The sequence below is a fragment of the Halichoeres trimaculatus genome, unplaced genomic scaffold (genome assembly GCF_033239565.1).
Source record: "Halichoeres trimaculatus isolate MK-OKI-2021-1 unplaced genomic scaffold, fHalTri1.1 fHalTri1_scaffold_1, whole genome shotgun sequence".
In the NCBI taxonomy this organism is placed as follows: domain Eukaryota; kingdom Metazoa; phylum Chordata; class Actinopteri; order Labriformes; family Labridae; genus Halichoeres; species Halichoeres trimaculatus.
In genome coordinates this window covers 19,194,986-19,215,386 of record NW_027437179.1, presented here as the reverse complement: position 1 = coordinate 19,215,386, position 20,401 = coordinate 19,194,986, and the positions used below count along the sequence as shown (strand labels likewise).

At 42.1% G+C, this 20,401-nt stretch overlaps 1 protein-coding gene across 15 annotated transcripts in view; it reads left to right on the top strand.

Annotated features, from left to right (window-relative positions):
* Window positions 1-20,401, top strand: part of celf4 (CUGBP, Elav-like family member 4) — a 104,271-nt gene that overhangs the window by 76,242 nt on the left and 7,628 nt on the right. For 2 of the 15 annotated variants that reach the window (XM_074679484.1, XM_074678984.1), the window contains exons 3-11: window positions 9,006-9,054; window positions 13,971-14,099; window positions 15,054-15,136; window positions 15,442-15,603; window positions 16,304-16,442; window positions 17,471-17,623; window positions 18,047-18,157; window positions 19,425-19,487; window positions 19,941-20,021. In XM_074679484.1, coding sequence (XP_074535585.1) covers window positions 9,006-9,054; window positions 13,971-14,099; window positions 15,054-15,136; window positions 15,442-15,603; window positions 16,304-16,442; window positions 17,471-17,623; window positions 18,047-18,157; window positions 19,425-19,487; window positions 19,941-20,021 — 970 coding nt within the window. The remainder of the gene's footprint in view (window positions 1-9,005; window positions 9,055-13,970; window positions 14,100-15,053; window positions 15,137-15,441; window positions 15,604-16,303; window positions 16,443-17,470; window positions 17,624-18,046; window positions 18,158-19,424; window positions 19,488-19,940; window positions 20,022-20,401) is intronic. The other 13 variants (XM_074680027.1, XM_074679878.1, XM_074679957.1 and 10 more) reach the window with 10 other exon arrangements.

Here is a 20,401-nt window from a genome sequence, read left to right as displayed (position 1 = left end):
GCCAGTAGCAGCCATGATTTATGTTCACCTCTGGAAAGAGAAAAGTAGAATTTATGGCTTTCTCGTCTGTCCTAATCTTCGCTATATGCTGCAAAGCCCAGCCAATGCAGTCAGCTTAGAGAGCCAGGGAGAGAGGGGCTGAAAATTGTCCCTTTTCTAGATAGCTTTTTCATTTTTTCTCCCTCCTCCTCTCACTTACTAACCAACTCTATCACATTTTGTCCTTGTCATTTTTTCCCCTCCTCGTCCTGTGAGCTTACACACGCAGAACCCTTACATACACACCTTGGTGTTCAGAGGTTCGAACACTTCTAATCTCACACATGCAGGTGCACTATGCACACAGACGCACGCTCACACATAAACAGAGAGCTGCTCAGCCCCTCTGAGACACCTTCACTTCTTCTCGCACCAATTTTCTCACACTTTTTCCTTCTTCGTGTCTTCTCCTCTTTCTTTCTTTTGCTGCCTCGCTCCGCACCTCCGCCTTCAGACGCCTCCACATATAGATTCCTTTCTTTTTATAGTCGAAGCTAAAGTCCCCATGGCAACATCAGAGTTGTTGATTGCCAAGGTGCTGTACATCTAATTATGTAACTTTCCAAAGATGTTATGTGGTTTGTGTGTTTGTTCTGCAGCTTATTTGTTTCCCACCCTGACACTGGCCTGTTTAACCTCTGTTTTTTCATGATGAATCAAGCTTTCAAGTGGTAATTAATCTGTTTAGGGCTTGCGAAAGGTTTTCAGAGTCAAATGTGAATCTTCAGGGCAGAAACTTCAAATTGCATATGTCTACATGCCCAAAGTGAAGTGTTTGACATGTTCTGTGTGTATCTCTTTGTACAGAGGTGTTTTCTTCTCATTTGCACAAGTCTTTAGTGTGAGGGTGTAGCACATGTGCTGATGCATGTCACAGGCAAGTGTGAAGCTATAACACGTTCTGACAGGGTAGAATCATTTGGGGCTACAGATGATGTGCTTTTTCTATCCAGTTACGGTGTGACAACAGAATTCTCAGCCGTCGATTCCTATTAAAGTGTTCACAGGAAGCATAAACCCTGTCTACTCTCATTCCACATTGATCCTTATCCAGGTACAGCCAAGGAAACACAAAGGGAAGCAAGGTGGAGAGGAAACACTGTTTAATGCATAAGCTCGCTGTGGAAAAGATAGTTTTCACACTTGCACTCATTTACTCTGCTTAACATACTCAAGGAAGAAGAAAAGTAATAAGATGTGGAACAAAAATAAGGGGAAAAAAACAGAAAGAAAAGCACTCTATTTGCATTTTAACCTCTCATTCAAAACTGCTTGAAAAAAAAAGCCGTCCCACTACTGCCAGCATTCAGGCTGCTTGCCAGCAAGCGAAGGAGAAAACAGGAGGAGATAAAGAAGAGGTGGGCTGGTGTGAAATGGATCAAACAATGGATGTGAGAAAAGCATCGCGGTTCTCAACCAACTGCAGGCGAAAGAGAAAAGGAGTGGAGGAGGAGTGGGGGTGTGTGATAACTCGCAGCTTTTGAAATGTCTGTGTTTTGTAACTAGTTTTTTTTTTTTAACAGCAGGTCTTCAGAAAGTTGGAGAAAGAATTTTCAGAGCTAGTTAGTGTGAAAAAGCAATTTAATCAGGAAGCAAAGAGAGAGTAATGAGTATTTTGTCACACATACTGTTGTCAAGGTCAGGAATGATCATCCTCGCTCTAGGGAAATCTGATTCAGATACGTGTGTGAGTGAGTGTGTGTGTGAGTGTGTGCCTGTGTGTGTCCCCTGTGGATGCTTGTCTATCATTCTCTCTTTTCATGTTCTGTGTATGCCTGAACGGCGTGAAAAAGCCATGTTGATGAAGGAATCAGCAGTGATCAGAGGGTCGGACAGAGAGGCTTCCTCCTTTTGTGATCTCTGTGTGTTTCCCTTTCATCCGTCTTTGTGGTGATGTAGTGATCTCACTAGACGCTGCTGGGACAGCAGCACCACAGAGCGAGCAGCAGCATATAGAAACAGGCCGGGGAAACATGGTGACTGCATTTTTCATTCACACAGTTGCTTAAAGGAGGTTAGGACTGGGAAAGTGTTTCATATAGAATCGCCTCAGGATGATATTCATGGGTTGTGAGGTAATTTAACGCCCAACGTGCGCCATCAAACTCATTTCAGCAGGAAATTGAGTGTAACAAGTACTTAAAAATATTTTGCATGCATCTTATTGTTCAGAGCAGGTTTTGCTGCAGTGCTTCATCATCATGCAATATTTTGAATGTAAGGAAATACTGATAAATGAGGGCCAGTGTCTCATTTGCCGTAATGCATACTGCAGACACATCGCTGCTCTACAATCCAGCGTGCTGCTGGGGTGTCACAGCCAAAGAAAGCACAGCCTGTGCCAATTCATAATTCATCTGGATGCTTCCTCTCCTCCCTTTTATTTATTTTTTCTCAACCTGACTGCAGCCTGCCACTCAATCCCAGTCCAAAACAACTGGGCCAGGCCGCCCGTTGTCAGAAAATACTCCACTCATCCTTGATCTGACGTGAAACAGATTGCCCATCCCCGTTTGTCTGTACAGATGAGAAAGGATAAAGGAGAAGAGGATGCAACAAAGGGAAGAGATTGGGATGTTTGCAGACATTGATCTCTCTGCAATATGTTTCAGTTTAACATCAAAAGTGAGGTGTTGGTGTTTGGGCAAATGTCAGGATGAAGTACTACAGGGGAAGAAAAGAGGAAAAAATACCCAGAGAGATGTAAAGGCATTAGAGTAGACTAAATCCAAGTGGGATTTTAACATTAATAAACTCTCAATCCCTTATTAAAAGTGCTTCAGATTAACTTCAAAGACCTTGTCAGACAGGGCTTGGAAACATCAAAATGCATTTTGGGGTATTTTAGGGGCATTATCAATTGAGACAGGTGCTATTTCTGACTAATGACCAAGAAATGAGTCTGAAGAGGTGATAGATATTCAGGAAACTGACAGTAAAGTCTGTGAAGATGCTCAGTCATTCAGGCCTCGGTAATTCAGAGCTTGATCCTAAAAGGGAGCGTCTACCAAGTCTTTCTTTCACGTCAGTTGCCTTTTTAGAGAAAGAGAAATGTGATGTGAAGAGAAAGTTCAGTTTAGTCCAGGACGCTTTTCTATTATGAATGGATGGATCTGAATTTAGATGTAACTTTTGTTTACCGCCTTATTATCTGCTTATATGATGAAAAGAAGCTAGTTAGTTAGTTATATGCAAGTTATATAACATGTTTGTAACCCATTTTGTTTATTGATTTTGGTGATATTATATACTGATAAAACAAAACATGCATGCAAAAATGAAAAGAAAGAAGTTAAAACAAAATAAAGGAAGATAAAAAAAATGGTGGACTTGTGCTGAAATTTGCAATAAGTTGCACTTATTTATGAGACAGAGTCTGATCTTGTGGAGGGGGCTTTCAGGGCATAAAGGTCTAAACTGATAAACTGTGTTCCTGCATGAAGACTTTGTTTTCAGCAATGTGCGGTTTCTATGCAGATGTGTAGTTTTGTTTTATTATCACCTGTTTAACCACTCCTACTGTCGTTGGGCTCATCATTTCAATGAATACATTTCAAAATATAGCTAAAATGGTTCAATGTCCTGCTTCTTACCAACTTGCAGAAGCAACTTGTCTGGTTTGATCAGTTTACAGCTCCAGTAGAGGCTTTCACCACAAGAGACAAGCTTTTTGTGACTCAGGGATCACACACAGCAATGGCTTACACAAAGAAGAAACAGGAGTCTTGTTCTAACAAACAAAAAAAGCTGCTTCACAAGCTTGATTTAGGTGTCTCTAAAATATTCAGGAGCGAGAATACTATTTTGTCATGCATTAGTAAGAAACTGAAATCTCTCTTTAACTGCACCTCATGTCCTATTCAGCTGAATAGGACATGAGCTAGCATGTACTTAGCATTGGGTAAATGTAGCATAAAACCCACCATAATGTCTTTTACAGCATTTACTTTGCTCTATTTAAGTGACTCATCGGCTGGATGAAAACATTTTTGACTAAAATTGACAGGTGGATGGATTTCACCTCTGATGAAGACATTTAGTGCTGTGGGAAAAATAACTCTACACAGGCCGATTCCAGATACAAGGCTCAGTGGGCAGTAGTGATGCTAGTGGTGGAAGAAGGTTAACTGCCCTTATGTTGTAAAATACTCCTGCAACTCAGGAGGTTAAAAAAGTCAATAAAATGAAAGTTTTACACGTGCTTCAGGAGCTTTGATGGAGACGTGGGGGGGATTCCACAGGAGTATAATGCGCCTGTGAATTAATGTTAAATCGATGCTTTTAAAATAGACTGTCCTCTCTGTGACTACTGCTGGAATCTATTACATATCTGCTAAATGTTCTTAGTTTCTCAGCTGATCTTTCCAGAGGCCGGCGCTCCAGAAGCATCTCAGGATGATAACTGTATTTGTTCAGCTAATGTTTCCATTGGCAAGTTTCCATCCAAAGATGTGCGTTGTGCATGCTGAAACACCTTGGAAAGCAAGACAGGTCGAGTGCCAGTGTTTCATTTGACATTATGAATACTGGCATTTGGTTGCACTTAGACCCTGCGCATATTGCTCTTGCAGAAATGCTCCACTTTAGAAGCTTGTTTTCTTATAGAAAACACTTAAGAGGCAGTAAATATATGTATGAAAGAATGCACAAAACCCCAAACACCTCCATATTCAAATGTGACAGAGGGAGAATGAACATGATTGAAACGTAGGAAAAAAAGAGCCTTGAGCTGCAGAATGTAAAATAGAGCAAGTTTTGACAATAGTAGAGGAGAACCATTATGAAGGCAGCCTCCCTTGCTTCCCTGGGAGAGTTTCATGGAGTGCTTTCTCACTGTGATAATGAAATGACCTGGCCTGCACCGCTCCTCTCCCTCTCTCCCTCTCTTGCAAAAACACATCTGCCAGACAAGGGTGAAAATGAGAAAATTCTACCTCCTCTCCCAGTTTCGTAAAGCATACTTTCAATATTCTTTTTCACAGGCAATGATGGGAGTGTGAGTGGCTTGTGCCCTTGTAATTGTTGCTTGTTATGCAGGCTGTGTGTGCATGAATTGGTTGCGTGGTGTTTTGGATGCTCAACAACTAGTAATAAACTGTGTTTGAAGCACATTTGACATAACAAGGTACTGTGCAGAAATTCAGTGGAAAGAAATCCCATAGAGTTGTCATCCTAACAGTGTCTTTTAACTTCATTTCAGTGGTTTGCACACAGCGAGATCAATACTGTAAACAGCACAACTCACATCAAGGACTTCAATTTTGTCCCATTTCAAGGTGGAATCCAATATAGCAAACTCAAGTCCCACACTGTTTTGAGCTAATCTTGTGGGCCTCGCTAGACATCCAGGCAGTACTGGACTGATTCGGAAGAGTGACTCACCATTCTGGTCGAGCACAGGCTGCATGCAGACCATGTATTCCCTCAGCCTCTAGTTAGCAGGGAATCTATGGCAGGAGTGAGGCAGAGCGCTGTCATTGAGTTACATAATCAACAGAGGAGTGTAGCAAAGAGTGTGTGGGTGGGTGTGTGCCCGTGCATTTGTGTAGCAGCAGTTCTTTTTGAGCTGTCGATCATGTGGTGCACCAAGGCCACTCTAACACAAGGCTGCTGAGGTGGACTTTCAGCAACAATGGAGCTCAGCCTGCGTGTGAGTATGTGTGTGTTTATGTGTGTTTTTGAAAGCGTGGATAGATAGGCGGCCGCATTTTACAAGGCTGAGCAGAAAATCCACGCTACATGCGAGGTATTAGGCGTGCATGCTGAGAGATGAGCCAATTTACAGCACATGTTGACTCACAAGGACACATTTACATATCTTTTGTGTGTTCGTGTGTGTGCATGTGTGTGTGTGCAAATGATTATGTGTGTCCTGTTGAATATGTCCATGCATGCTTGGATGGATGCAAGGGCCTACTTGTGCATGAATGTGAATGAGCTAAGCGTGTGTTAGCGCACATGTCTAGTCCATGTAAGCCCACTTTGTTCTGTAGATGTTCATGTGTTACATGTATGTATGTATGTATGCCTGCATCTCTTGCCTTCCTGTGAGAATGGTGGGTTCTTCCAGGCATTGGCTAGAGGAGAGCTTGCAGTTATATGTTTGTGTGTGCACATATGTATATGCGTGTGTGTGTGTGTGTGTGCATGTGTGTGTGTGCATGTGTGTGTGTGTACCGAACTGCTTCTGCTGCTCATTGATGCCATCTGGCTTTGGCTAGCGCCAGCGCAGACATCAGAGGGGAGCTATCGGAGCTGCGCAGCGATTGGTTTTAACTACTGTTTTGGGATCGGTTGTCCAGCGGGCTGGTGCTAACTCACCCCATTATGAACAGGATGATAAAGCTGACCTTGAAGCAGTTTATGGGCCTGGGATAATGGAAACCACTGATAGAGAGCCCATGAAACTCCACTCAGCTCTCAGTGACAAAAGAAAATAATGGTTTAACCACTTAACATTATTTTGAACTGTAGCTAAAAATTTATGAGCGATTGTTCTCGGTGTCGGTGCTCAACTGGGGATGACAAATTAGGAGAGGTAATGATTAATCTGTCGGTTATGAACATGCTATTTTATGGGATTGTAGATGTTGAAAATGAATATTGAAACGAAATGAAGAATTACAGTTTTAATAAAAGTTCAACTCCCATTGGAAAAATAAATGTCATGATTAGGCAGAGTCTGAAAATCATTTGAAGTCCAAGAGAAAAGGAGGGTGTTGTAATTTCAAGTGTTTTGAGAGAGATGGGGAAGGTCTGATGGGAGTTTTAACCCTCTAATCTCTGACAGAAAACATCTGAATGCACAAAAATGATAACTTTTTGTTGCATGACTTTAATATTTAATAAGATTATGTAAATTATGTGTATGTTATAAACTAAGCAGCAAGCCAGAAGAAAAAGTTACTCATTCTGATTCAGATATTATTTTAGTAAAAGGTCAGAACCTCTATTATTTGGTTTCCCCGGTGCAGAGAAAAGTAAAGTCCAGTAAAAAAAAAACCCTCGTTCAAACCTCTGGAGGTCTGTGCTGTCATAAACCAGGCTGGTTAAAACCACTGTTTGCATTGAAAACCTCTGGAGGTGGAACACAATTAGGTCAGATTGAGGCCAGACCATTTGTATGGGTCACGGTAAAAAAAGGCAATATGTATGCTGGCTTATAGGACCCTCGGGAGCACTTGGCTGACCTTGTCCTATACTCTGATCTATGTCCCCACCTCCCCCCTGATGTCCTCTATCCTCCCACTTCCTGTTTTAAACACCATATTTCTTTTCTATCACCTCCCACCCACAATCTCATTAGTGTCCTTTCTTTCTTCTTCTGTTCAGTATTGAGAATTGCGTTCGCCCCTATCCAGCATACTTGTTAATTCACATCCTTCCTCCTCTCTTTCACTCTTTTACTCATTTTTACTCTCTTTTTTTCTATCGCCCAATTTCTCTATCCCCTCCCGTCCTTTTTCCATATCAACAGCCAGTCTGATAAATAATGCAACACAGCACATTAAAAACATTAGTAGGGTTCTCCTGGTTGTCAAAGAGAAGGAGGAGACGAGGGAGAGGAAGGAATGGGTAACTCCATTTCAAATAAGTGTTACAGAGAATGATGTGATTTAATATTAGCAGCAGGAGAGCGCCAGCAAAGGCTGAAGGTCCGAGCATTAATTGTGTTTGCGTCATGACATTGTGTCCTCTTGCTCAGAGGTTCTGCCTTTGGTGAATCATCTGAAAGATTCATTAGGATGATGACTGTATCAGCAAACTCAAAAGAAAAGATTTAATGACATTTAGCAAAACACTGATGCTGCACAGAACCTTGACCTTTCCCTGCTCCTCCCCCGTTTCGTGCTCAGCTTTCTCCCTTCTCTCCTCTCCACCTCTCCACCCTCCCCACCCTTCCCTTCTTCCTCCCATTCCTCCTGGCAGCGTGGCGATTGGCATTATTAAAAATTGATTGGCGGCGAGCGTTTAGCAGGCTGGCGAGGCGGAGAGGGAAGGTTTGACAGGCAGGAGTGAAATGAAAGGAGGGCCTCAGCGGACACACTGTGGAAAGGTCTCACTGGGGGACAGACAGTGTGCGTGTGTGTGTTTCGCACTTGTATGCTCTGGTTTGTGTGTGAGGCTAAGAGAAAAACTTGTGGGAACATTTTGAAATCAGTTTAAGGAGTCTGACAGCTCACTCGTACTATGTTTTAAGTGTGTAGAGTGATTTGTTTTATCTGCTCCACATGTTCACGATGGGCTTTTTTCCTCAAAAGCAGTAACATAATGGTAGTGATTTTTTTGACGGCAGTGTGCTGGTTTGTTCGTCAAATAACGGGATGTCTGTCACATTCTATAAGTCTAAAACTTTTTGGTGTGTAACTAAAAAGACTGTGATGGTGAAAAAGTCAAAGGACTATATATTAAGCTAAAACAACTGATTAACTACAGCAAAAACCAGATAATGCTAGCAAACAGTAAAGAGATTTCTGTGTGAATATGGACTCGTGTGTGTGCGTGGGTGTGTGTGTGTGTCCATGCTGTACATTATATCTAAACTAAATTGTATAGTACACAAGCACATGATGGCTCCCACAGAGACGATGCACAGTCACAGTAGCTTTTCTGGCCCAGAGTTACCTCTCTGCCATCCCCCCTTCATCTCTCTTTCTGTCGTCCCTTTCATCCCTCTACTGATCCCCCTTTCCATCCTCCTTTCATCTCAGATCAAATAATGTTTCCAACCCATATTTCCAACCAGCTATTCCCCCAATGGCTATAAGTGCTTCAGCTTTGGAGATTTTCAATATATTTTACCCGCAATTTGGCTGAGTGATTCTAAAAACTTTTTTTTTTATTTTGCGTGGGGGGTGTTTGGGGTAAAAGCATGTGCTGTTGTATGATAATGCTAACTGACTTCTCTTTCACTTTTTCCCCTCCTCTTTCTCCTTTGTTTGCATCTCTGTCTCTCTCTATCGCAGATGAACAGACCAATCCAGGTGAAGCCAGCAGACAGCGAGAGTCGAGGAGGTACTTTATGCCCTTCTCCTTTCTTTTTCCTCCCCCTCTCCCTCCCTTGCTACCTTCCTTCCTTCTTTTGTGCCAGCCCTACAAACATGCTGCCTGTGCATATCAGCCTCACCATTATCTGTCCCATTAGACGATGCCCTGTACCTTGACGCGGGCTGACAGCGCGGCCTGGCCGGACCCTCCAGTAATCAGAACACATTATGTAAACAGTGCTCTTTCTGGCCGCCGCTGGCCTCCAGCTCCTTTCTTGGAGTTTCATCATATGCACGCACATGCACAGAAAACATGCGTGCCTTGTCATGCTGCTGGGGAAAGCAGGTCACTTATTTTTGTCACCTTCAATTAAAGCCGCATGCAGCAAAGTGAATCCGGTTTGACTCCTGTCACACGTTAAAATCAGCCAAATGAGCTGCAGATTCAGACGACAGATGTGTGACTGTAAGCGGACTTATAATATGGTATTTTGTGCTCGTACTGCTGTATTGATGGCCAAGACAGCTTAAAGCGCATTTTTTACGTCTAGACATGTAGTGACCTGCTCCTGACATCAATCAATGGACTCTACGAGAGAAGATTGATGCAGTTAGACCAGTTTTGGCTGGACTCTTTCAAACTTTGCAGTTGCTAATATAATTGGCACCAGAGCGATTCTACAGCTACAAGAAAGAGGAGAATGAGAAAAAGAGAGGAAATAGAGCAAGCAAGGAGTTGAAGGTTGATAAGCAGAGTGAAGTGTAAGGACTGGAAGAGAGGTGGTAGCCTTTAAAAGGAGGGAAAAAAAGAACCTTTGAGGAGAGAAAGAGAGATTGTGCGACATCCTCCTCTGTTTAGTTTGGTGGAGCTGTGAGGATGATTGATGGAGCGGGATGGAGCGGAGGCGAGCTCCGAGCGTGAGGAAGCAAAGTGAGGGCAATGCAGGCCGTCCATACCTCTGTCTGTCTGTTACCTGAGTCTATCTCTCTCCTTATGTCTGTCCTCAGCCCACTTCTTTTCACTGTACACTCTTTTTTTTTTCAAGATCACTTCTATGTCCATTGCTTTCTCTCTTTCTATAGCTTCAATTTTCCTTCCAGACACAAAGGCAAATACACAAAGTTCTGTCAGGGAGTTTTTAATGCTGCACTGGAAGAAAAACTTAGATCCTACACTTTCTGTGGAAAAACGCGCTGTAACACTCATTTGAATACATTTTAAAACTTTCTAATGCAGAGGTATTTGAAAAGAATAATTTCTAAGGTACAAACTTATGGTTGCTCTTTGTAAGGAATAAAGGTGACTCATTATGTTAAACATATTCAATTTTTCCTTGAGAAAACTGCTTTTCTCTTTATGCAGTGGTTTTAGGCTTATCGGCTGTAGCATTAAAAGAAGCAATATAAAATTATAAGACAAAAAAAGAAAAAGAAAAATATATCCTCTGCTGCAAAAAGAAATATTTAGTCTCTCATCTTTTTGGGGATAAAAATAATGACCAAACTCTTTGGGTTTTGCGCAGTTGCTTTGATGAAAATCTGATTTGTTCAGATGGAAAATGACTTATGTAGAACTAATAACCACTCATAGATATCTGAAGCAGGATTAGAGCTTATGTCAGACTCACTTTGATAAGAGGACACAAGTCCAAAAGGTCAGCTATGACTACTGTCATTTTTTGGTATTCACTGTAAGCCATCATGTGTTTGTTATTGTCGAGTCTTCATGCCAACACATAGACAGTGTTTGTTTGGTGTCCAGAAATCAGAGAAGATGTTTTCTTCTAGAATATCTTAAAAGTAAAATGTCAAGAACAGAATTTAAGGGTCTGAGCAAAGATCAGTTTTAACTATTTATTGTGATAGCTTTACTTTTGTTTAACTTAGCACAACTAATGTGTCATTTCTTACTTACAAAAATGAATCACCTGAAAGTAACACTACAAGTTAAAGGTACAACTTTAACACCTAACCTTGATGCAGCCATAGAAGACAGTGAAGCACCAAACCGACAAACTGTGAATACAATTTAAACAACCCAGAGGATTCCCTGCACAACTTGAATGAATCTCAAAGAATCATCTCGAATTAAACTTTCCTGACATGTTAAGGCAACTTGGACACAAAATTTTTAGTCCAAATAACTTAATTTTTTTACAGTGTAACCATTGAAAAAACAATTTCATGACAGGTGGAGTGTGCGAGGACTGACTGATGAGCTAAAAAAAATGTGTTTAAATCCTGACATTTGGTGAATTAGTTTGGTGGTACGGTGGGTTCATTTAAAAGAGGAAGACAGATCAGGAAGACATTATGATGCTGTGTGTGTGTGTGTGTGTGTGTGTGTGTGTGTGTGTGTGTGTGTGTGTGTGTGTGTGTGTGTGTGTGTGTGTGTGTGTGTGTGTGTGTGTGTGTGTGTGTGTGTGTGTATGCACAACCTAGAAAGAGCTTTACAGCATTGTTGACACTCTGGTGTATATTGATTTGCTCTCCAGCTGAATATGAGCGTGAGCGTGTGTGTGTGTGTATGTGTTTGTGTGTGTGTGTGTGTGTGTGTGTGTGTGTGTGTGTGTGTGTGTGTGTGTGTGTGTGTGTGTGTGTGTGTGTGTGTGTGTGTGTGTGTGTGTGTATGTGTGTATGTGTTTGAGTGTGAGTGTGTTAACAGGCCTTTTTCCAAAGTAAGATGTAATGTTTATTGGTTTCTTCTCTGGGGAACTGTAAGCTTTGTCCACCAATGGGCTGTGAATGTGTGTGCGTGTGTGTGTGTGTGTGTGTGTGTGTAAAGATGGGGGAACAAACATTTCAAGAGTTGTGTGTGAGTGCATATGTGTGTGTCCTCCACCCCTAGTACGCGCTCTACTCTTGTAAACCCCCCACCCTGGTGCAAGGCCGGAGCACAGATTAGTCTTGTTGACTCGGCAAGGACACCCTGTCAGGCTCATGCAGTGGGTAGCGGACCCTTAGCATGCATGCATGCATGCATTCATTCATGCTTACACAGATATTAGCAACAACTATGTACACATCCGTTTGCAGAGAACTTTCTGCGACAATATCATTGAGCTTCATTAATATCCTAACAAATACATCCAGCTCTGTGTCTGTGTAAAGCAAGAACAGATGCACTTTCACTCCAACACATCTGCTACTAATGTGCGTCAACTCATTTCACTGTCTGTCTCACAATCCCCCCTAAAACTGTCTCAATCACACTGTCATGATGAGTAATGCACTGATGCTGGACTTTGGTCTTGCAGTTATTTTTGAAAATGTTATGTACAACATGGAAATGATGTCCCTGTACACAAACTTGCCCTTTGACTTGATGATATTTGTATGATGCTTGAATTGATATTTATCACAAGTTGATATCAGTGGTTTTCCAAAAAGACAATTTGAGCTCAGAAATAAATTAAGGTAGCAGTGGATACTTACTGCTTTAATATGTGGTCTAAAAGAGAAGGAAAAATGATCTCCATAGCCTCAACTATAACAAGTGGTTACCCAACCAAACTCAGACAAAGCAAAGTGCTACAAATAAAAGTCTATAACAACTCTGACTCACTGCACTTGCAGAGAGAAAATTGAGAATATTTTAAGCCTGCTGTTGAAACTTTTTAACTGAGGCCCTTGGCAGACATACATCAATAACTTTTATTAATTCTTTTTTCCAGTAATAACAAGTAATTTGTGGTTGTTTTCTTTATATCTGGACTTATTAATTTTGTTATCTTGAGTAAACAACACTGGTTTTCCCATAACAGGTCCATTCCAATTACTTCTGCAAATTTTGACTTATTATTTTCTTTTTATCTTGGGATAACAAAGTTGGTTTCCCCATCAAAACAGGTTTCCTTATCTCATTAGTTTTGAGGGGAAAATGCATGTTTTCGCACAGAATAATTTTCTGGAAATCTAGAAAACATTAAGTTGGTCACTGACAGGCCAGACCACATGCTGTGCTGCTAGAGTATATAACTGTAAGCATGCATGCGTTAGGGCCTCTGTACTTCTGATCCTATCTATCAACAGCAACAGTGACTGGTAGCTGTTTGTAAACTTTAAACTGGCCAATCAGTGACAGTATTTTCCACCACAAAGAGATTAAGCACATGGTTTTAAACACACATTTACTGCAGACAAAGGTAGAGCCAGGAGCACTAAATACAAGCGAGTGCAGTGTTGTTGCTTTCAGACACATTTTTGAAATGCTGAACCACAAGCATCTGTGAGCAAAGCTCACGCAGAGGGCACGGTGCCAACTGTGCTCCCACAGGACACAGACTGCACAGAAAAAGGTTTTCCTGCCTCGGTCATGAGTTCAACTTTCACGAAAACAAAATGGAATGGGGCATATTATTAACAAATACAAAACCAGGGATTTTAAGGCTGTTTTTTTTACCTTAGCATTAGCAGTGATAAATTTACATATTGTAACTTCTATTAACGCTGCTCCAGTTTCAGTTTGTATGTTCAGAGACCAGATCTGAATGTGACTCTAAAATTTTTTCTCAAGTTTACATTTGTAAAATTCTTATAATGATACTTAATTTAGTGGAAAATTCACCATCCATCAGTGGCTTCTGAACATTTTATTGTTATTCAGTGGTTACTTTCTCCATGTGGAGCAGATCACCTGAGTGTGAACCTTTCTCTGAATGAGCAGACTCAATAAGAATTCATGGTCAAGCAAATAGCTTCCACCTAACTGTGCAAATCAAACTTAAATTAGATCTGACGCTGCTTGTTACACAAATTATTTGGTGGATAACATATGTCATAGTGAATAACATATTAAGTCAGTTTTTTTGAAAAATGTTTTCTACATGCAGCAAAGAACGCTGCGTGTAGTCTGCTATTTCAGTGAGTTAAGAGTGTGTGTATGTAGGTTATCAGAGGGCATCTCTGATTCCCTGAGCATGACCTATTCCTTTTTCTTTTTAGAAGACAGAAAGCTCTTTGTTGGCATGCTTAACAAGCAGCAGTCAGAGGATGACGTGCGGCGCCTTTTCGAGTCCTTCGGCAGCATCGAGGAATGCACCATCCTTAGAGGTCCCGACGGAAACAGCAAAGGTGAGTTTACAACTGTTTATGACTTTGAGCGGGCAGACTTTTTTTTCACAGGCTACTGCACAGAAATGATTTGGCCTTTCAAAGTTGGTGACTTTGTAAAGTTCTCCTTAAACACATCCATGTTGAGTGATGTCAAAAACGGGCTATTCCACAATCATCAGAGGAGCAGCAACATGAGGACGCTGTAATATTTAGCAGTAAACACCATATGAAGGATTTGCCCACAGGGACAAGAGGTATAAATTACTTAGTCTTTGCTGATGAACTCAATTAACATTTTGACTCAACCCGAATACCCACATGGAAAGAAAAGGACCAAGTGAACCACCTTGCCAACACCTTGTGTCATACTAGAAAAAAGTCCTTCTGAAATGTTGTCAGGGTGCTGCACAAGTTCACCACATGAAGTTCATCAGCAGGCTTAGCAGCCAATCAATGTGGCCCGATGATAAGTAAGCCTGATGATTACAGTGGGCTTGATCATTCTGATTCCTCCGTGAAGCTCCATTAACAAGCCCTCATCAGCCAGCTTACTCAGCTGATGGGCTTTAGCTCAATAATTACTGGGAACTTGATCATTCAAATTCATCAACGGGGCTTGTCAATAGTAAGCGACACCACTACGCTGTGGCATTTTAAGCCCCATCGGAGGATCCCAAAGTTGTTAATGGTGTCAGAGTGGCGTGTTTGGCCCCGATTATTGAGCGCTGATCCTCACTGATGCAGCCCTCCCCAAGTAAAGAGGGCTTTGTTTACTAAATGTTTGTTGCTGTACCGCTGTAGGGAACTTACTCAGAGAGAAAAATAAAGAAACTTTGTCTTTTTTTTCAACTTACTGGCTGTGTTTTGCTGTGATACTGTGTCAGACACTTTTCAGTAAACTTTTCCCCACACTGGCTTTTTTACCTTTCACATTTCTCACCCCTCTCTGTCTCTACTGCTCTGTCTTTCCAGGCTGTGCATTTGTAAAATACTCGTCTCATGCTGAAGCTCAGGCAGCCATCAGTGCACTACACGGCAGCCAGACAATGCCTGTGAGTATACCATAACTGTGTGCAGAGATTTATGTGTGAGAGGTGAGTCACGTGGAGTGATGAGTCACATAGCACTTAATTACCATCTTAAAGTTGAGTTAAGTTATACTTTATTAATCCCAGTAAGGAAATTCATCCGTTGCATATGACCCATCATAACTCTTCTCAGGCAACGGCTGCCAACTTCAGCTTTGCTTTGGCAAGAGTGAGCGTGTGTATAAGTGTGCGAGTGCAGAAACAAGCTTATGTCATGTGTCTTTTGATACACACTAACATGTACGGCCTGGCATGTGTGTGTTGTGTGGGTGGGTGGATGGGTGGGTGCACAGGGTGCCTCATCCAGTCTGGTGGTCAAGTTCGCCGACACGGATAAGGAGCGCACCATCCGCCGCATGCAGCAGATGGCCGGTCAGATGGGAATCTTCAACCCTATGGCCCTGCAGTTTGGAGCCTACGGAGCCTACGCTCAGGCAAGACGCCCTGCAAAACGCCTTCTTTATCCACAGTTATTCAATCAATGAACCAGGAAATTATGTGTAGTTCTCAAGCCTAGCACATTTGTGATTCAGTAACAAAAAAAAAAGAATAGTGTGTTTTCTGGGATGATTTTAGATTCTTGGTAATGAATGAAGAGATGTTTGATTTGAATTTAAAGGTTGTTTTATGGCCTGTATACTGGGGTGGGAGAAAAAACCAAAACTCTGTATATCTGTATTTTTTGTTTGACAATATCAAAATCAGGACTCTTTGTCAATTTTTTTTTCCAAAATTCAATTTTTTCATTTCAGTCATTTTCAGTCTTGTTTTCTTGTTTATAAACTGGTTCGGAAAAAAGTTACCTTTTTCTCTCCAGCAGAGGGCGAAATTTTTCTCTCTGACTCATGTGATGTGCATTGTATGGGAAAATATGGCTACTGATATAGTCTGTGGACATTATCATCATCATTTAACTTTCTCTCATGGTCTGGTTTCAAAAAAGCAAACCAAAAAAACGTAAATATCGAGGAATCACAATTTAAACTGAATCTGCACCCCAAAAATCGTAATATAATAGAATCGAATCGCGAGAATACCATATCGTCTGAGCCTTACTGTATACTGTGTCACATTTTTCTCATACATACTATGTTTCATTTATCAGTGTTAAAAACATTTTCTCTCACATTTCAGGTGCAGCAGCAGGCAGCGCTGATGGCGTCTGTGGGCCAGGGAGGCTACCTCAGCCCTATGGCAGCCTTTGCTGCTGCCCAGATGCAGCACATGGCCACCATCAATGGCCTCCCAGGAGCGCCGCTAACCCCAACATCAGGTAACGGACAACTGACAGGGTCATGATAGTGTGTTGGGTATATTCTTGTGCAGTGAGTGTTTAAATTATACTTAGTTATTTGCTTATTAACCAGAACTCAAACATAACCATAACCCACAAAGCTGATAGCACTGACATTAAGGACAGAACAGGATCAGCAAAACACACAGATTTAATCTCACATCCCTTCTCGACTGTCCTGCAGTCATGAACCATTCAGGAAGACCAGTTCCCACCATTTTGCATCGAAGACGAGAACAGTACTCTATCTTACTTGTAGGGCAATGTGGCAGGCAATGGATCAGAGTGATGGATGCTCCACAGTGGGGTGCAAAGCAGGGCCTGTTGAGCTTACACAGTGACAATGTTGAAATTGAGATGATCATTACAAATCAAATATTTGATTTTGGCTCATATTTGGGTCCTAGTTTAGGTTTCAAACCGAAGGTGACAGTCTGATTAACTACCCAGTGGCAGAGCTGTTGGAATTACAGCCAGTGTAGTGCAACTTATAATGCAAAAATGCCAGCATGATGTTTTTAACCTGCCTCCCCAGCCTGCCTACCCCCCCCCCCCCCCCCCCCCCCCCCCCCGCAGTTGACACCTCTCCCCCAGCTTTAAAAATATCTGTCTTGAACTAAATGAAGTTACGGCAGAATGGCTAGATTTTCCCATTAAGTCTATACCGTATATATTTCTTGATGCATTTATAACGTGCAATCATGCAAGACAAAAATATAATTGGTACCCATAAGATATCATCAACACAGTGTTCACACTTCCTATACAATATGTCTAACATTCAGCTCTAATGGCTGTTGTGTCACTGTAAGGGCCAATGCTGCGACAAGAAATCAGCCCTGACATTTAGTGTCTTCACCAGCCCACTAGACCGGCCCCTCTGACATTTCCCAGAGTTACTATGTGTCCAGTCCAAGAAAAACTTTCTCCATTATGTCTCAGAGAAAACTACAGCAGAAAACTCATCGTTTCTCTCTGTCTTTCTCATCTCTGCCCCTTGGCTGCAGGTGGCAGTACTCCTCCAGGCATCAGCGCCCCCACAGTGACCAGCATCCCCTCCCCCATTAGTGTAAATGGTTTTACTGGCATGCCGCCCCCGCAGGCAAATGGGCAACCACCTGCAGAGGCTGTTTTCACCAACGGGATACACCATTACCCTGGTAAGTCTAATAAATTCAAGTCTGACACATGCAGTATTGATTTTACTGATGGAGAACATATAGAAAATAATATTTTCCACAACAAAAAGAATTTTTTGGCATTGATTTCATGAAATGAGGCTCCAAACCGTGAGCCACCCTCTGCAGTAACACAGTGATTGTAATGGGAGAGTGTGCATGCAGCTGGCTTATAGGCGTGAATAGCCTTGAAGCATGTTCAGAAGGCTGAGGCCAGACAAACGTAGCCCACAGACAGTCAGCATGTCGAGGAGATGAGTGTTTGGCAAAGGTGCTTATGGGCTGCTGGGGCCTCAGTATGCGCTTGTGTCATGAGCCGTGGTTAGTACCTCATTGGTTTTTGTCTGTGAAGAGGTGGAAGAAAAATCTGTTTTCCTTTTTTTTTTTACACTCTTGTCTCTCCAGTGTTGCAGGAGGTGGTTTTTAGGGAGGACTCGGAGAAAAACGGCTTGGGCGTGGCTCCGCGGAGTTGTTTTGGGGTTCAGGGTGGCTGCTTCCTGTCCTCTCTCTCTGAAGGTAGCACTCCCCCCTCTCGTATTGCCCCTTAAACCTTTTCCCTCTTCTCTATGGGCATCATTATGAGTCAAAAAGATTTGAAGCTAGTGAAACTACTTCAATAAATAAAACTAAAGGCTTGGAAAACTGCATGAAAAATTATATTATATCAAACATTTTTGAACATTGAAAATAATCTGATAATATATTTTAAATTTGCATTTGAGGCCAAAGTTACCTGAAACTCTAACTTTAGCGTCCCAATGTGGGCTCTCAGCCAAAAACTGTTGTCCGATATTAAGCAAAGCTAAAAGCTGGGCTGTATCTTAATTGTTTTAGGGTCAGAATGTTCAGTGAAATGTGCTCAGATGTCCACAGACACCACCTTTTATAGAAATAGTTGAATTATATTCTCTTCATTCTCAAACTTCCTATTTCATTAAATTAACTGACCGCCACTTTTGCCTTTACTTGTTGCATTTTGAGCTGTGATCAGTGTCGCTGTTAGTCCTCAGTGATTTGTGGTTTTTTTGTTGACGGTGGGGTTATCAGTGTTTGTTTGTGAGTGTGCGTGTGTGCATGCAAGCCTGTGGTGTGTCTTTTAGTGATGTTATTGTTGTGCATGATTATAAGGACAGGTAGTTAGTGCGGTGCAGTATCTGTGGTCCTGTGTATAGAATAAGGGAGTCCTGTTCAAAACTACTGCATCTCCACATTTGAAGTGACAGCAACAGGTTTAAAACGTTGTGTTTTGTAATCGTCTTGTTTTATATGTGTGTCAGGAAATTACTGTTTTTCCTCAATCGATTTTATTTGTTAAAGGTTCATGTCTTTTCCTGTGGTGACGTTTTTTTAGTTGCTTGTTTTAACTTTGGTCCTTTAAACTTTTACTCTTCCAAAGAAGAGGAGAGATACTTTTGAAAAGAGCTTCAGGAGAAACAAAAAGTAAAAAGCCTAGCAAAAGAGAAAGAGATATTCAGAATTCAGTTCCTCACGCATTGAAAGCGAAGCAAGTTGACACCTCGCTGTTGGGCTCTCTAACCTTTCTGCTTTTCTCCTCCTGTCTGTTCTCCTCTCCATCGTCTCTCCCTCTATCCCTCCTCCTTCTCACCCTTGTTATATATTACTCTCGCCATCCTCCATGCCCTCTCCTCCATCTACATTCTCCCCCCGTCTTTCTCCCTGCCTCATCCCTATCCCCATACACCCACTCTCACACACACACCTTCATCCCTCCATGCTCCCCTCCACCTCCTCCTCCGTCTTCTCTGTGTCTCTGGTGGAGCAGCTCAAAGTCCCACTGCAGCTGATCCTCTCCAGCAGGCTTACACAGGAGTCCAGCAGTACGCAGGTCTGTCTGTCACTCTCAGAGCAGCACTGATCTTTGTGCGCGTGTGTGTATGAGTGTGTCATTAACAGAGAGAGAGGGAGAGAAGCAAGAGGACAAAGATAAGAGGTCCCTTTGTTTGAATTTTATCCATGCAACATTAAGTATTGCATTCAGACTACATCAATTTATTCCAATCTTTATTGTCTTTCAATGTGTGTGTGCGTGTGTGTGTGTGTGTGTGTGAGTGCGTGTGAGTGTTGGTGAAACACTCTATTGTCTGTTATCTGATCGATTACCTGCTGTGCCCCTGCATACATCACATTGTTTGTATGTTTCTAAGTGTGTGTGTTTGTGTGTGTGTGTGTGTGTGTGTGTGTGTGTGTGTGTGTGTGTGTGTGTGTGTGTGTGTGTGTGTTTTTGCTCTTGTCATGACTGTTATCTGATCCGCGCTATGTGTGTGTATGTGTGTCTCAGCAGCCTACCCCGCTGCATACGGCCAGATCAGCCAAGCTTTCCCCCACCCTCCACCAATCATTCCACAGCAGCAACGAGAAGGTAACACACACACTCACACACACACACACACAGTCTTGCACACACACACACACACTCACACGTTTGGCACACCATTCACTCCTAAATATTCATACATGCTGCAAACATTTAGTCATTCTCTGTTCAACTTTAATCCGCCTGCCAACATAGCCCTGGAATGAACACCCACGTTTAAAAATACCCCAGCAATTCACAGTGCTCACTTTGTTTTCAGGCATGTTTTCACCTTCTGCCAGTTTGAGAAAAAGAGAAAATACTGAGTACTCACACTAAGTATAACACACAGTAGCAGTCTGGTTTGATGTGAAAAAGCTGGCCATCCTGAACTTGGACTTTTATCCTTTTCGAGGCAGTCGAGCAGGTGGAAACATCTTCAAACC